The sequence below is a fragment of the Gastrolobium bilobum genome, unplaced genomic scaffold (genome assembly GCF_033153095.1).
Source record: "Gastrolobium bilobum isolate Gb01-03AN ecotype WA unplaced genomic scaffold, APGP_CSIRO_Gbil_v1 utg41764, whole genome shotgun sequence".
NCBI classification, from domain to species: domain Eukaryota; kingdom Viridiplantae; phylum Streptophyta; class Magnoliopsida; order Fabales; family Fabaceae; genus Gastrolobium; species Gastrolobium bilobum.
In genome coordinates this window covers 28,201-45,269 of record NW_026899294.1, presented here as the reverse complement: position 1 = coordinate 45,269, position 17,069 = coordinate 28,201, and the positions used below count along the sequence as shown (strand labels likewise).

The window sequence follows — 17,069 nt, the reverse complement described above, 5'->3', positions numbered from 1 at the left end:
AAAAAACACCTTTGAAGGATAAGAGATTTATTTCCGTTGAAGAAATGCTTGCATCATTCCTACAAATTGTCGGCCAAAATACTCGATATTGTGTAATTCTTAATACATTTGGCCGCTCACAATTTGCTGCAAGTGAAAATTTTCATAAGATTTTAAAGGCCTTGAATTTAATAGCATCTGATTTGATGGCTAAATAGGGACCTACTATGCCCAATAAAATAAGGGATAACACAAGGTTTTACCCTTTTTTCAAGGTATGTAATAATTATCTAATCATAACTATTATATTATAATTGTCATTATTATAATATGTATTTTTCATTAATATAATTATTGTTATACATGAATAATTTTAGGATTGCATTGGAGCTATTGATGGTACACATATTCCTGCAATAGTGAGGGGACAAGATCTAAGCAGTTATTGTAATCGTCATGGAAAGATTTCACAAAATATATTAGCAGCTTGTAATTTTGATTTGGAATTCATGTATGTTCTTAGTGAATGGGAGGGTTCAGCTCATGATTCCAAACTACTAACTGATGCTTTAACAAGGAAGAATAGACTTGAAGGGCCCCAAGGTGAGTGTTTATTTTTTAAATAAATAAATATTTTTTTTAGTTTTCATACTAATTTTATATGTATTGTATATATAATTAGGTAAATATTTCCTAGTGGATTATGGATTTCCCAATCGACACCAATTTTTAACACCATTTCGAGGTGTGCGATATTATCTGCAAGATTTTATAGTCATGGTAATGACCCTCAAAATGCAAATGAATTGTTCAATCTTCGTCATGCATCATTGAGAAATGTAATTGAGAGGATATTTGACATATTTAAATCACGGTTCACAATTTTTAAGTCAGCACCTCAATTTCCATTTAAAACACAAGCAGAGCTTGTGTTAGCATGTGTAGCACTACACAACTTTCTCCGTAAAGAATGTCGTTCAGATAAATTTCTTATTGAATCAATAGATGCATCTTCATCTTCAATATCACCAGTTAATGAAGAAGATAATTTTCAACCCGCTGATCAAACCCAAGAGAAAGAACGAGAAGATGCTAATGCGTGGAGGACTAGTATAACTTTAGATATTTGGAGAACTGTTGTTTAGTAATTTTGAATGTTTGTTAAAAATTATATTACGTTTTACTGAGTGAGAAAATTATATTATATTTTACTTTTTTTATTAATATCATTGCATTTCTTTTTTATTTTTTTATTGACTCTTGTAATATTGAATATTTGTTAAAAATTTATATAATTTTTAAAATTTTATAAATCCATATTGTCATTTCAAATTTTATAAATTCTATTAAAATTCTTTAAAATTTTGATTGTAAAAAAGTCTTTAAAATTCCTCCAATTCTAAATATTTTTTAAAATTTATAAGATTTTTTATCTTAAAAAGATCTCTTAAAATCCTAATCCAATACATTCTTAAGTGTAGAAGTGACATGTAATATGCCTCCAACTCCTTATAAAGTGGTTTGATATGTCTCATCCCTTTAAAAATTTCATCCCACCTTATTGTGTGGTGATTTGGGAGATCAACCTGTCTATGAAGAAAAATTAAGAAAAGATCCAAAGAGGGAATCGAGTAAAATGTTTTAGAAAAAGTGAATATTTTACTGAATTTATCCTAATAAACTTCACAAAAAAAAAAAAAAACTCACCCATCAACACATATGGCCGCCCAACTACTTTAAGTCTTTAACCCACCTTTAAGCGTGACATGTGTGACAGATTAAAAAATATAACCCAACTCGTCAAATTAGATAAGTTGATTTGTGCGGGTCAAATCTATTTGAAAAAAGTTCACCAATGCCCCTGTGGTTTACTTTAGAATCACCTATGCCTCTGTGGTTTTTTTATCACATATGCCCTTGTGGTTTGCAAAGGGGAACACCACCATATCTTTTTGCTTAACACTGTTAAATATGACTTTACTCTTCCAATTTTACCCCTGAAAACATTTAATAAAATAAATCTTAGAATCAAAATTAATTCTACACAACACCTCAATCATTATTTCTACACAGTCAATATTAATTCTATACACATTCAGATATAAAGCTTGAAAGCTTGTACACTTGCTTATTAATTCTACACAGCCACGTCAAACCCTGTTCACATTTTCAATCCTCGAATAACATAACAATCAAAGCACAATATCTCAACAAATAAAAACTCTCGTTTCAACACAAATCCCTCCATAGACTTATATGAACCACACAAACAACAAACACAACAATATATATTGAAAATAAAAATTCAAAAGCCACTTGCAGATAGAACCTATGCTATTAAGCTATTAAAACGACATTATAATTATATATTAAAGAACCCCACTTCTTCACCCTTTCATAAACCTATTTCTCAATCTGTGAGTCTAACTAATAGCATAATAAAGCATAAAACTCATATCATAACTACCCTTATGTCCAAAATTTCAATTGAAATTATATATATTAAAATTAAGCACAACACAAATACCACCAAATTAAACAGCTAACTAAAACAACAAAAGCCATTACCTGGAAATATATAAAAGAAAAAAAAGAAGAAGATTACATTGGCCAAAGACTTCAAGGAGTGGACAAAGTCTTTGTTCTACCTGACCTATATCTTGTAAATCTCCATAGCTTGAGTTGCTTTATAAATTAAAGAAAATTAACAACAGAATCCGCTACTGCAAGCACCAACCAAAACCTCGAACACAGTGGTTTGCAGCAAGTGGCATGGAGCATCAACAACCAAAATCAAAATGTCATGGAGAAATAAAACCTTAATAGTTGTTCCAACAAATGCACAAAATTAGCAACTTGCCAACAAGACAACTTATATAAAAACTATTTGAGCAAATTACCCCACCCAAATACTAATTTTCACAGCAGAATTTAAATCATAATTGAAAATATGACCTTATTGGCCTCTTCTATACTCGTGGCAAAGCAACGCCCTTAGAAGTTGCCCATTTAAATCATAATTTGTATAACATTTCGTACACCTGGTCTATAGTTGATGCAATAAATACATAGAAATATGACAGAAAATTTGACATATAATAGCAACTTCCAAAGTCTTGAGCAAGCAAAACGTAAAGTTATATTTCAAACAGAACCAAAATAAAGCAAGAATTCTCACAAATGGACAAACATAACCTGCTCAATTTGGCAAATCAATTTATATTAACTCAAAATAAGCAAGTGTACATCATAACATGCTCTATCTGTTATATTAACATTATATCAAATCCAAAAGCAACTCTATTTGTAGTTGCAATCCACAAAATGTACATGAGTGCATTGTACTTTATCATATCAAAATTTGTTTTCTTCTTGTTGCTCAATTTGTCAATCTATCATTGCTTGTGGACATTACGTGTTGAAGAAGTACCACTATGTTTTCCTCCTCTAGTAGCCATCTATCAATGCAAAATACCATAAAATTAAGAACATATAAATAACAATGTGAAGTAAAATAGCATACAAATAAGAGCACTACCTTCTGTCTCCTTGAAGGAGGTTTGGCTATATGTTGTGCTTGTTCTCCTTTAAGTCTTGCCTTCCTTTGAGATGGTGTTTTTCCAATAACAGATGCCTTGCAATTTCGAACATTATGCCTCTCAACACCACAGTTTCCACACTTTACAGGTTTGTTTATCCTTGTTACCTTCTTATAAGGGTTTGAAGCCTCACCAGGCTGCTTCTGCCTCATCTTCTTAGGCCTACCAGGTGGTTTTTTTATGATAGGAGCAGCAATGGTTGAACTGCTAGTAGCTAAATAGTCATGTAGATCACATGTAGATCAGGAATGAGGTTGATAGATGATGAATACACCTTTAAGTAGGCTTCCTTCGAGAAACATTTATCAACAAAATCTTTTGGTGTCATCCTCCAATATCTAATTGTTGCAATCCCATGGACACAAGGTATTCCAGTTAATCCCCAAACTTTACAACTGCAACATTTCTCCCTAATGTCAGTAGAAAATGACTTTTCATGCCACATTACTTCAGCCTTACTGTCAGAGGCAGGTACAAAAATACATTCTCTTGATATATTTTTAAGACTTTCAAGTCTTTTTTGGATATTGGGTGTTATTGGTCCACAATATTGGTCCATACCAGTTTTTTTCGCATGCAACCGTGACATTAGCTTCTTCCGAATCCATTCAAGCATTGAAATTATCAGCATTTATCTAGCTTGCAAGATGTAAGCATTAAATGTTGTCGTTTCCATCTCGTGCTATAGCACTTAATAGATGACCTCCAAAATGCATTTTTAGAAAACAGCCATCAAGACCAATTATTGGTCTGCAACTAGCAATGAATCAAGCAATCATTGCATGGAAACTAACATACATTCTTTGAAATCTGGGAGGAAATTCTTTAAATATCCTATCAACCATCACACGAGGTTGTGGCTTTGTACTTAACCTAACTAAACTTCCAAGATTGGTCTTTATAATAGCCTCACCATATGCCCGTGACACTTCAAATTGATGAGCATGATCTCCATAAATAATCTTCATTGCCTTCCTTCTTGCTCTATACAACCTTTGCAACCCAATGTCATAACCCATAATCCTATTTACTCGATTCCTCATTCCTAATATTGACTCCTTTGGATTTGCTCTAAAATCCTCTAACAATTTTTTCCCTAAGTAATCAGAAGTAATGAGGCTATTTTTTGCTTCTCTAGGACATGTGTGGTCAGGGTTCCATGATTTAATTTGAAATGTATTTTCTCCTCCCACCGATGATGCATCCATTAGGAACTTACAATCTTTAGATACCTTACAAATAGCTCTTACCCTTGTACTATCAGATTTTTTGCATTTGTATTCAACCCCACGAGATATTGACCATTCTTTCAAAGCTTCTCTAAATTCATCAACATTAGCAAATTTCATGCCAACTGATAATTCAATGTTACCCTCCAATGCATTTTCTGATGTGGAATCAGCATAATTATCATAACATTCATGATCTTCATTGTCACTTGGGCCTATTGACTCTAGTTTATCACATGCAACAGGCTCCATAAATTCCTCCATATCTTCCTCATCTAATGACTCTATTGTTAGTGCATTGCAAACTGCATCAGTTGCCTCATCATCCAATATATCATTTTCAAAGTCACTTCCATCATCATCCATGGCTTCAAAGAACTTAGTATCAACCACATATGGAAGTTAGATTCTAAATATCAAACACTGAGAATTCAATAGGGAAAAAGGGAAAATGGGCAGTTGAGCACCTGTGACAGTTCCACTGGACCACTTTGAGTTGTAAAGTCAAATGCTTCATCCAAAGGAGGCGATAAAAGACCTTCTTCTTCATCCCCTATTTCTTTCCTGTCACTACAATCCAAAAGACCAATAATATGTAAGATTAATTAAAACAGTATAAACATTTGTATACTATAATTATGGTTCCTAATAATACTTAAAAGCAAAGAAAGTTAGGTGGACGGCTTTATATATTGCATTAGTTTTATAATGATGCAGTGTTGAATATTTGGCACATGTGATTGATTAATCTATCAAACAAATTAAAATATGAAACTCGATGGTAATACTTTTAACCATTCAAGTCAAACATTGGAAGCTTCATGCCTTCTTATAATGCCATGACCTGCTCCTATAGATGTTCATGTTCCTACGTTTCTACACCCCATTGACCAATCTATATATTGATACACATAGCAGAGAAAATAGAGAAAAAAAGATCAAAGAGAAGTACTAATATCAAGAGCTGCAACTTTCTAAAATTTCAGCGATCATATATATTTCTTCTTGAGCTTAATTTTTCTGATATAACAATGTCAGATCATCAGAGAATTTATACAACTTTCTTTCTTGGGTCTTTTCCATTATTGTAACTAAGAATAAACATTGTCTCCAAAAAAAAAAAACTAAGAATAAACATCAGCAACAAGAAAGAACGAACAAAAAGGCAAAAACCCAAAGAAATTGAATGAATGACAATATTTACCCAGCAAGAGCACGCCTTTTTCGTTCAAGATGGTCATATTCTTCTGCATCCAGAGCTCTGTTGTTAGCTGATCTCTGTATTTGCATGTCACAAACGTAAAAACAAAGTGACAAAATCCAACGAAATCCTAAACCTTGTCAAAGCTTCGAAATAGAACAAAAGATAACATCAACAAACCTTAAACTGAAGCAAAAAAAATAATAGAAATTGAACAAAAAAATGTTTGAAGAAAACCCAAAATAGAATGCAACACTCCTTAAAATCAAACGGAACAAAAGGAGAAAAAATATGGAAAACCCTCTTATACTCAACAAGAAAAAGTAAGATTTTTACCATAATTTCAACCTTTAACCCAATTGAATATTTGATTTGAGGAAATCCTAGATGAAAAGGCACAGAACGAAATAGGCAAAGGTAGTGCAGGGGTTTTTTTTTTTTTTTTGCATGCAGATGGGCATAAATGGAATGAAAAAATAAACTTTTAACGGTGTTAAGCAAAAAGATATGGTGGTTTTCCCTTTTTCAAACGACAGGGGTATAGGTGATAAAAAAAACCACAGGGGCATAGGTGAAAAAAAAAACCACAGGGGCGTAGGTGATTCTGAAATAAACCACAGGGGCATTGGTGAACTTTTCCTAATCTATTTTACTACAACCAAAAAATTAAACAATATAATTTGGATGTGAAATATTCAATGTTATTAAAACCGGCCCGGTCATTGACCCGGTCGAGGTACTGGGTCAATGGTTTAACTGCATGACCCGGTAATTATATGTAATTTTATAATTTATATTAAAAAATTATGAACATACTCAAATATCTAAAAAAAAGGATAAAAATTTCAAATATTTCAATATAAAAAATAATAAATCACATATTATTATCCAATAAAGGATCAAACAAAAATATAATGATCGTGATACGAGGCTTTAGGTTTAGAAAATAACATCTCTAATTATAAATTAAATCAAAATTTTCTACATAGTGCATAATTGAGATAATATTAGTGTTATAGGTACATAACTTATGTAAGTCAATAAACAAAAATATATTCAAATATGTCCATTATGATTTTTTTTTTGAAAAAAAAAATAATTTTGGATTTTTTTTTGGGACTGTGCCGGGTCACCGGTTAACCGACCGGGTCATCGATTTTCATGAAAATCAGCAGGGTCGGACCGGGTCGCACCTGTTTTGATGCATGGCCGATCCGTTGCTTCAACCGGATCGATTATATGATCGGCTTATCAGTTCCTGGGTCGACCCGGCCGGATCGGTTCGATTTTATTAACAATGGAAATATTTGAATTTACTACACACACATATATATTATATATATAGGTAGGATACTTTGACATCAGTGTCAAATTTTAAAATTTGACACCTCATCTGATAGTCGTTAGATTAAAAAAGATTAATGGTGTCACATGCTTGCAAATCAGAGTCGTTGATCTAACGACTCTCAGATGAGGCGTCAAATTTAAAATTTGACACCGGTGTCAAAGGATCCTATCTCATATATATATATATATATATATATATATATATATATATAACGATTATAATTTATTAGATCACACTTATTAATTAATTATTAATTTCTAATAAATTATAACTGTTAGATTGACGGAAATCAACGGTTAAGATTTAGTAATAAGAAGTAGTAAGAAAAAAAGTAGTAAGTATAACCCCAAATATAAAACACTTTTAAAATATATAATAAGAATAGTTATAGTAATAAATTTTTTTATTAACCTGGATTGAGGAATAAGATGTTTGCCGCCAAAAGACCAAGAATTAGGAACAGGATTTCACGAGTTCAAAAAACTCCCGCGTCCTTTGGCACTACTTTTTAACGCAGTGCCAATACATTTTTAACGCAGTGCCAATACATCTCTTTCTCTCTCTCTCTCTCTCTCTCTCTCTCTCTCTCTCCGATCTGAGTCTTGGTTGATTGCAAGGGATGGCGGGAAAGCAATCCAAAGCCAGAAAACCAGAGGTTTTCGGGAAGGGAAAAGTCACCCCTACACAGATCGCATTCATCGTCGACAGGTACCTCTGCGACAACAACTTCTCCTCTACTCGATCCATCTTCAGAAACGAAGCTTCTTCCCTAATCGCCAATTCACCCATTCAAGAGGTATACCTGCACACATTTTCCCTTTTGTTTTTCTCCCTTTTATTTCATATTTGTGCTTCTGGGTCTTCGTTTTCATTTGTGAAGTTAGGTTTTTTAGACACCATTTTCCCATCTTCTACCACCCCTTTTGTTTTTCTCCGTTTTTATGCATATTTGATCATCTGGGTCTTCATTTTTGATATTAAAGTTGGGAATTTTAGATACTCATTTCCCAACCTTTGGTGCACATGGGTCTATGTTTTTTTAAGGAAAATTTGTTATTTTTTTTTTTCAGGCACCCAAGACCTTGTTGACTTTGGGTGAGATGCTGGACGAGTATATCTGCTTGAAGGAGCAGAAGGTGATGTTAGATAAGGAAAGGGTCCTTGTAGAACAAGAGAAAAACCGGGTTCAGATGCTGTTACAAGGCATGCAGAATGTCATGACTGCTTACAATGCTAGTGGAAACCTAGCCGCACCTGCTGCAAAATCTGCGGTTGCGGTGGTTCCTCAACCAGCATTTAGTAACAAATCTCATCCAGGTACAATCCTTTGCTCCCACCCAAGTTCATTTTTCTTAATATATATGCAGGTAGTGTGTTTGATTATTATTCTTCTGGGATAAATTTACTAGTTATCTGATGCAGAAATTTACAAGTTTACTGATTAATCAATACTCAAATCCCGGTGATAATTAGTTTTAATTTATTTCATTTCAGCATATTATGTCATAAACATGAAACAAATAAAGACAACGAATAATATTTGTATGCTAGGCACGTTAATTTGGTGTTTTCATTTCTGAATTATTAATCGAAAGTTAAAGAATACCCTCGTTAGTTAGAGGGTTTATTTGGGGTTTCTTAACAGATTTTGGTTCTGAAGAGTAATGGTGACTTATATGACAGTGTGTGGCGCGGGGACAGGACTTAATAGAATGGAATGGAACTGTTCTGCTTTGTTTTTCTTGGTTTCATCACTTTTAATGGACGAACTTATATGTTATGTTTTGTCTTGTTCTAACTTGTATACCAAACACTACTGTATATTATCTACGATCAAGGAGACTGTATAACTCTGACTGACTTGGCTACGTTGTATAATGTATTCAGAAATCATGTTTATTTAGTCATTATATTATTTTGGTCTTATCTTTGCCATGTGTTAGCTAGAAATAAAGCATAATCCATAGTATGTTGTCAAGAATGATTATCAATTGCCTTCAGGGTTAGTTCTGGAGCTGCAATTGAAGTGTAATTTGTCCTTGTTGGGAAGTCAGACGGTTGAAAAATTGGAATGAAAATTAGTTTGCACTTGTGTGGCACAGCCAAAAATATGAAATGTAAAATAAAATGTACTTTATATTCACTTTTGATTGAAAATCCCTTTTAATCTGTCCTCTATTTTATACCTGCCCTTTTTCACTTGCTTAACCAAGTACACCCTTTTTCACTTGCTTGATTATGATCTTCATTGTTTTCGTATTAGGCCTTCCTACTATGCAAAACAAATTGACTATACAGTCGCTGCCTCAGTCTCGCAATTCAAATGCCGAGGGTGGAAATTTCTCAACCCCAATGATGAATGCATCTGACAGAAAGAGAAAGGATACTAAAGCTGTGGATGCTCCTTCAGATGCCAAAAAATCTCGTGGTAGATCATCCAGTAGGAAAATTCCCGTCCAAGGTTTGGTTATCTCCTAACTCGTGCATCTTGTATGTATATGCTAATCTCATGAAATCATCACATCCATTTTGCTTTTTCTACATTGGCAGGTCAAAATACACTGCAACAATCTGTTAATTCTGTCAATAATGCAATGATAGTTCAGCCCTCTTCTGCAATTCGATCTTCACCAGAGAACTGCATACCCAGTGGGTCACAGGTTCAGGGATCCAATGTTGCTAAATGCTTATTTAACCAGTCTTCAGTTTCTGTTCCAAGTAATTCACCAGTTCCAAAGACACCTCCTAGAACAAATTCTGCTCATAGTGATACACATATATCCCCTTCTGAGATTTCTTCAGTTGCAACTTGCAATCGTGAGGTTACACCAACTCGTTGCACTGTAATTTCAACCAAGAGAGTTATGGTTAGCCCTGCAAAACAGATGGCTTACATACAAATGAGTCATTGCATTTCACCTGTGAAGATAGATTCAGACAAGGTAAATAAGAGGGATCATGTTAGAAGCAGGTTGGACTTTGATGCCTCTGATATGCCTGAGAGCTTGGACAATCCATTGACCAATGTGATTTCTCCGTCTGAGTCTGAAAAGGACTTGGACATATTTGACATTGATTTTCCTAATTTTGATGCCTTGGGATTGGACTTCTCCTTCACTGAAATGTTAAACGAACTAGACCTTCCTTGTGGAGGCATTGATTTTTCTTGCGATTCAACACCAAGTCCTTCTAAGGATAATGCTTTGGGGTATTGTTTCTTTTTAATCCTGCAAGACCTTCTTTATAATTAATTCAACTCTTCTATCTGAAATTCTTTTCCATTATCTAACATGTCATCTCACGAATGCAGCGGTAATCATGCTGTGCCCGAGTTATCAACTGTGGCAGAAGTTCTATGTGAGAAAGACATGAACATGCTAGGTAATGAAATTCATTTTTGTGTCTTAGTTTTGTTTGCTTAATTATAATTTACTGAGTAGCTTTCATTTTTGCAGGCACTGATTGTCTGACTGCAATGAAATCTGTCACAAAAAGCATTACAGTTATAAGCCCTGGTAAATTTATTTTTTCAATTATTTCTTTGTTCATGTAAATTATCTTTACAGATCCAACAATCCTAACTCGTCCTATATTATGCCTACAGAGAAAAACCGCCAGGGGGTCTCTTGATCAGGAAAATTGTAAATGAGTGACAATTTAAAGAATGACTCAGGCTGACTTGTAAACCCGTGCTCACTGCTGGAGATGCTTATATCTATTGCTCCAAAGAATGGCTCTCTGCGGTTGCTCTTCACTTAGGATGATAACCTCATTTATTTATACCTTACAAGCTTGATCTATTTGGTCAAGCTAAAATTATCAATCTTTTAAGTGATTGTGGATAGCTTTCTCCCTTGTTTTGGTTTATTATAAGGATTAATCTTAGTGGGGTACTGGGGTTGTAGTTAGATGGTAACTATGGTTAACAAACTAGTATTGAAGTCTGTAATTTATTTAATCAATCTTTTTTTCTGGTTCAAGTGTTGTGAAACAGCTCAACTTGCATGCAAAAGAGGCAAGGGGAAGACTAGGCATGCCAGGAAGGCCTTTTGTTTTTATTTTTCAAAAAATGAGAAACTTGAATTGATTACCGTAATTTTATGACTTCAGAACTTACAATTTTTGTATGTTTGAACTGTTGCACAAAAGCAAGATGGTAATAGATAAATGATATATTTAGTCATTGTTCCTGTACTCCTGTTTAATCTAATCCTTTACATCATGTTTCCCATAATCATTTGTTTTAATCTAGCCGTTTGTGGTTATGCACTTTTGCATAAATTTATAGTCTCATCCAATTTTTAGTAAGAAGCTCATTTAAGTTCATGTAAAATGTCTTACTGCCTATAAAATATCTGTGTTTAATTGTGTTGCATAGTTTTAAGTCTTCCAAAGTTCCTATTGAAAGCTCTTAATTACCAAAAGACAAGAGGTATTCATTGTAATCCTTGTTATATTAAACTACACAACATTGGTGCTATTATATAGCAAACCAATTGAAGAATACAAAGAGACACAATCAATGTGGGACTTCTATACTATGTACAGCAACACTCCCCCTCAAGCTGGAGCATATAGATCGTATGCACCAAACTTGTTACATATCTGGTCTATCCTAGGTCCTCTCAAAGACGTAGTAAATACATCAGCTAATTGATCATTTGAGTTGACAAAACGAGTGACTATATTTCCTGAGAGAACCTTTTCCTTAAGGAAATGACAATCTATCTCAATGTGCTTAGTCCTTTCATGAAACACTGGATTTGAAGCAATATGCAAAGCAACTTGATTATCACAAATGAGAGATGTTGGACCAGTGTCTCCAAACTTGAGTTCCTTCAGTAGCTGTTTTAACCAGATGAGTTCACAAGTAGCTGTGGCCATGGAGCGATATTCTGCTTCAGCACTTGATCTAGCAACTACACTTTGCTTCTTACTTCTCCAGGAAATCAAGTTATCTCCAACGAATACATAATACCCAGAAGTGGATCTTCTATCAATAGGAGAACCTGCCCAATCAGCATCTGAGTATCCTACAACTCTGGTATGACCTTTGTTTTCATAGAGAAGACCTTTGCCAGGAGCAGTCTTGATGTACTTGAGGATACGAATTACTGCATTCCAGTGATCTTCACAGGGAGAATTCAAGAACTGACTTACTACACTGACTGCAAAGGAAATGTCTGGTCGAGTAACTGTGAGATAGTTCAGTTTCCCAATCAATCTTCTATACCTTTCTGGATCAGAAAATAGCTCCCCCTGATTTGGTAAAAGCTTGACATTTGGATCCATAGGAGTATCAACGGGCTTAGCATTTAACAATGCTGTTTCCTCAAGAATATCCATAGCATATTTTCTCTGTGATAGTACAATGCCATCTTTGGATTGGGCCACTTCTATCCCTAAGAAATATCGGAGTCTTCCAAGGTCCTTTGTTTGAAAATGATGGCACAAATGTTGTTTTATCTGAGTTATGCCATGAGTATCATTACCTGTAATGACGATATCATCAACATATACTACCAAATAAATAGAACCTGAATCAGAGTGTCTGTAAAAGACTGAGGGATCAGCCTCACTTCGAGTCATGCCAAACTGCTGTACAACAGTGCTAAACCTTCCAAACCAAGCCTGGGGAGACTGCTTTAGACCATACAAGGATCTTCGGAGACGACAAACTAGGTTAGACTCCCCCTGAGCAACAAAACCAGGAGGTTGCTCCATATAAACCTCTTCCCGCAGATCACCATGGAGGAAAGCATTCTTTATGTCTACATAGGCCAGTGATGAATGTCTGCCATAGTAATAAAGAGGCGAACAGAAGTCATTTTCGCCACGGGAGAAAATGTGTCACCATAGTCAAGGCCAAATATCTGAGTATAACCTTTAGCCACCTAGCGGGCCTTAAGACGGTCCACTTGACCATCCGGACCAACTTTAACTGTGTATATCCATCAACAGCCAACAACAGACTTCCCAGAGGGAAGGGGAACCAGATCCCAGGTACCACTACTCTGAAGTGCACTCATCTCACCAATCATGGCCTGTCGCCAACCAGAATGTGATAACGCCTCACCTGTAGTCTTAGGAACAGATACAGAAGAAAGAGAAGAGAGGCAAGCAAAATAGGATGGTGAAAGACGATGATAACTCAAATTTATTAAATACCTGGGAGGGGGACGAGAATCACGAGTACCTTTCCGGAGTGCAATGGGCACATCAATGTCAGACGGAAGAATCAGAGCTGACAGAGGAGATGATGACGGAAGTGAGTCCACAGGAGCCTCAGTCTCAGTAACAATAGGGGCAGACTCGGGTGGGGAGGGCAGGGTCCTGGGGAACAGGGGGACGTTGCCGACGATGATAGACCTGGAGGGGGGAACAGGGACGGGGACATCTAAAGAAGGAGATGGTGAAGGTATATAGTGAACTGAAACAGGTGGTAAAGGTAGCTGAGTAGCAACAGAATCACTGGGATGGGAGGAGGAGTCAAAGAATGGAATAGACTCAAAGAATGTAACATCCGCCGAGACAAAGTAACGACGAAGACTTGGAGAATAACAACGATAACCCTTTTGTGAGCGAGGGTAACCCAAGAAAATACATTTATGTGACTTAGCAGATAACTTGTCAAGACCAGGACTGAGATTGTGGACAAAACAAGTAGAACCAAAGATGTGAGGAGTGAGTGGGTACAAAGGTTGATGGGGAAACAACACAGAATGTGGTACCTGATTATGAAGTACGGAGGAATGCATCCGATTAATGAGATAACAAGCTGTGAGGACAGCATCGCCCCAATACTGGAATAGGATGTGACCATGTAACAAAAGTGTCCGAGTAGTCTCAATTAGGTGACGGTTCTTGCGTTCAGCAACCCCATTCTGTTGAGGGGTGTGTGAACATGATGTCTGGTGAAGGATGCCATGAGATGCAAAGAAGGTTTGAAACTGATGAGACAAATATTCACGAGCATTGTCACTTCGAAAAATGCGAATCGAAACACCAAATTGAGTAAGGATTTCATTAAAGAACTTGTTAAAAATAGAAAACAATTCAGACCGATTTTTCATTAAAAATAACCAAGTACATCGAGAATAATCATCAATGAAAGTTACAAAATATCTGTACCCCATAGTGGAAACGGTACGACTAGGACTCCAAATATCTGAATGAACTAAAGCAAAAGGAGACGAAGACCGACGACTGACACGATCGTGAAACGAACTACGAGTGTGCTTCCCTAACTGACACGACTTACAAGACAAACTAGATAAATTTGAGAAACGTGGGACCATCTTCTGGAGCTTAGCAAGATTTGGATGACCCAACTGAGCGTGGATAGTAAGCGGAGAATCCACAACAGAGCACACTGGAACAGAAGTTGAAGTTGAAAGCTGATAAAGGCCATTGGACTCAGATCCGACGCCAAGTGTCCTCCTCGAGCTCCGATCCTGCAAAATGACAGACTCTTTAGTGAAAGAAATAATACAGTCAAGGGACTGAGTCAAGCGACTAATGGAAATAAGGTTGAAAGGAGAATGAGGAACATAAAGCACATCCTCAATGGGAATAGAAGGAAAAAGGAGAACAGTGCCAATCCCTTGGGACTGAACCAGTGACCCATTAGCCATAGTGATACTGGGCAGGGGACCAGACGTACAGAGAGAGGTAAATAAAGACTTATTACCAGAAATATGGTCAGATGCACCAGAATCGAGAATCCATGGACCAAGAGAGGGCGAGTGAGAAACACCAGCAAAGGAATTACCCGTGTGTACACTAGAGGCAGTGGTACCAGGAGGTGGCTGTGATCCAGCAATCAAGGCAGAGTCCGAGGCAGGAACAGTAGTCTGAGCAAAATGAGCGGAGCGAGGAGGGTGACCGTGAAGATCCCAGCAACGATCAATAGTATGGCCCGACTTTTTGCAATGAGTGCAGAGAAAGCGTCTCGTAGAGGGTTTGCGTCCACGTGCAAAACCCTTGGAGACAAGGGCAGATGGGTCAATTGAAGAGGGAGCAGATACTGCAGGCTCCATAGAAGTCTTAGGTGGAATGCGAAGCAACGTAGACCAAACAGAGTCCAGCGATGGAACAGTAGTAGAGCCCAAGATCTGATCCCGGTTGACAGAATATGCCGGGGGCAAACCATAAAGAGCCATGAGCATGAAGAACGTGCTGCGTTGCTCAAGTTCTTTAGCAGGATCTGCAGCAGGCGACAACAGTTCATTGAAATCATGAAGGAGGCCCTGAACTTTTCCCAAATAAGCAGACATAGAGACATCAAGTTGTTGAGCAGCAATAGTAGTGATCAAATTTTGACAAACCCTATAGAGTCGCTGAGTGTCATTGGTATACTTGAGATTAAAGAATAATTGTATATTGAATAATCACATGGTGTTTTACAATGTACAAGAGCTCTCTATTTAAAGAGACTAAAAGACCTAATAGGTTGAGCTCATACGATGTGAGACTATATATATACTGAACTATTTTTACAACTATTCTAACACTCCCCCTCAAGCTGGAGCATATATATTGTAAGCACCCAGCTTGCCACAAATATATTCAACCCGAGGACCCCTAAGAGCTTTAGTGAAGACATCCGCGAGTTGATCATTGGAGTTGACAAATTCCGTTTTGATTTCTCCTGACTGAATCTTTTCGCGAATGAAATGACAATCGATCTCTATATGTTTGGTTCTCTCATGAAATACAAGATTAGAGGATATATGTAGTGCAGCTTGATTGTCACAAATGAGAGTCATGGGTTTCTTCTGTTCACAAAGATGGAGCTCCCGAATCAACTGCTTTAACCAGATTAGCTCGCAGGTAACAACTCCCATTGCACGATACTCGGCCTCTGCACTAGATCGGGCAACAACAGTTTGTTTCTTACTTTTCCAAGAAATCAGGTTTCCTCCAAAGAAAACACAATAGCCTAAAGTAGAGCGCCTATCCGAGGGTGATCCTGCCCAATCGGCATCTGAATAACCACAAATTTCTGTATTTCCCTGATCTGAATATAATAAACATTTCCCTGGTGCTCCTTTGATGTAACGAAGGATCCTAACAGCAGCATCCCAATGAGAATCACACGGAGAATCAAGAAACTGACTAGCGACACTAACAGCAAAAGAAATGTCCGGCCTAGTCACAGTGAGATAATTGAGCTTCCCAATCAACCTTCGATAACGTCCAGGATCAGATAATGGTTCTCCTTGTCCGGGTAGTAATTTGATAGTAGGATCCATAGGTGTGTCAACTGGCTTACACGCCAACATACCAGTCTCTTCTAGGATATCCAAGGCATACTTCTTTTGACAGATAGAAATGCCCTGTCTAGATTGTGCTACCTCAATTCCCAAGAAGTAACGCAGCTTCCCGAGGTCCTTTGTCTGAAATTGACTGAATAAATACTGTTTTAACTGACAAATTCCAGCTTGATCACTCCCGGTGAGGATGATGTCATCAACATAGACTAACAAATAGATGCACTTATCAGGAGATATCATCCTATAAAACACAGAGTGGTCAACTTTACTGCGAATTAAGCCAAACTCCTGAACAACAGAACTGAAGCGACTGAACCATGCCCGAGGAGACTGCTTGAGACCATATAAGGATTTGCGAAGACGACACACCTTCCTAGACTCCCCCTGAGCAACAAAACCAGGTGGTTGCTCCATATAAACTTCCTCTTGTAAATCACC

General features: G+C 36.6%; 1 protein-coding gene and 1 pseudogene across 1 annotated transcript; both read left to right on the top strand.

Annotated features, from left to right (window-relative positions):
* The first annotated feature begins 206 nt into the window (after positions 1 to 206).
* Positions 207 to 1,124, top strand: LOC133289257 (uncharacterized; annotated as a pseudogene).
* A 6,851-nt stretch (positions 1,125 to 7,975) lies between these two features.
* On the top strand, positions 7,976 to 11,005 carry LOC133289255 (uncharacterized). The gene is made up of 7 exons (XM_061487152.1): positions 7,976 to 8,152; positions 8,427 to 8,673; positions 9,620 to 9,817; positions 9,907 to 10,564; positions 10,667 to 10,737; positions 10,812 to 10,871; positions 10,923 to 11,005. Exons 1-7 carry the CDS (start codon positions 7,976 to 7,978, stop codon positions 11,003 to 11,005), a joined length of 1,494 nt encoding a protein of 497 aa, XP_061343136.1.
* The last annotated feature ends 6,064 nt before the right edge of the window (positions 11,006 to 17,069 follow it).

What these genes read in the sequence shown, in the direction of transcription:
- LOC133289255 (XM_061487152.1), top strand. Translation starts at nt 7,976, where the DNA reads ATGGCGGGAAAGCAATCCAAAGCCAGAAAACCAGAGGTTTTCGGGAAG. An exon ending in CCAATTCACCCATTCAAGAG is followed by an intron (nt 8,153 to 8,426) that starts GTATACCTGCAC and finishes TTTTTTTTTCAG; the next exon opens with GCACCCAAGACCTTGTTGAC. An exon ending in TAGGAAAATTCCCGTCCAAG is followed by an intron (nt 9,818 to 9,906) that starts GTTTGGTTATCT and finishes CTACATTGGCAG; the next exon opens with GTCAAAATACACTGCAACAA.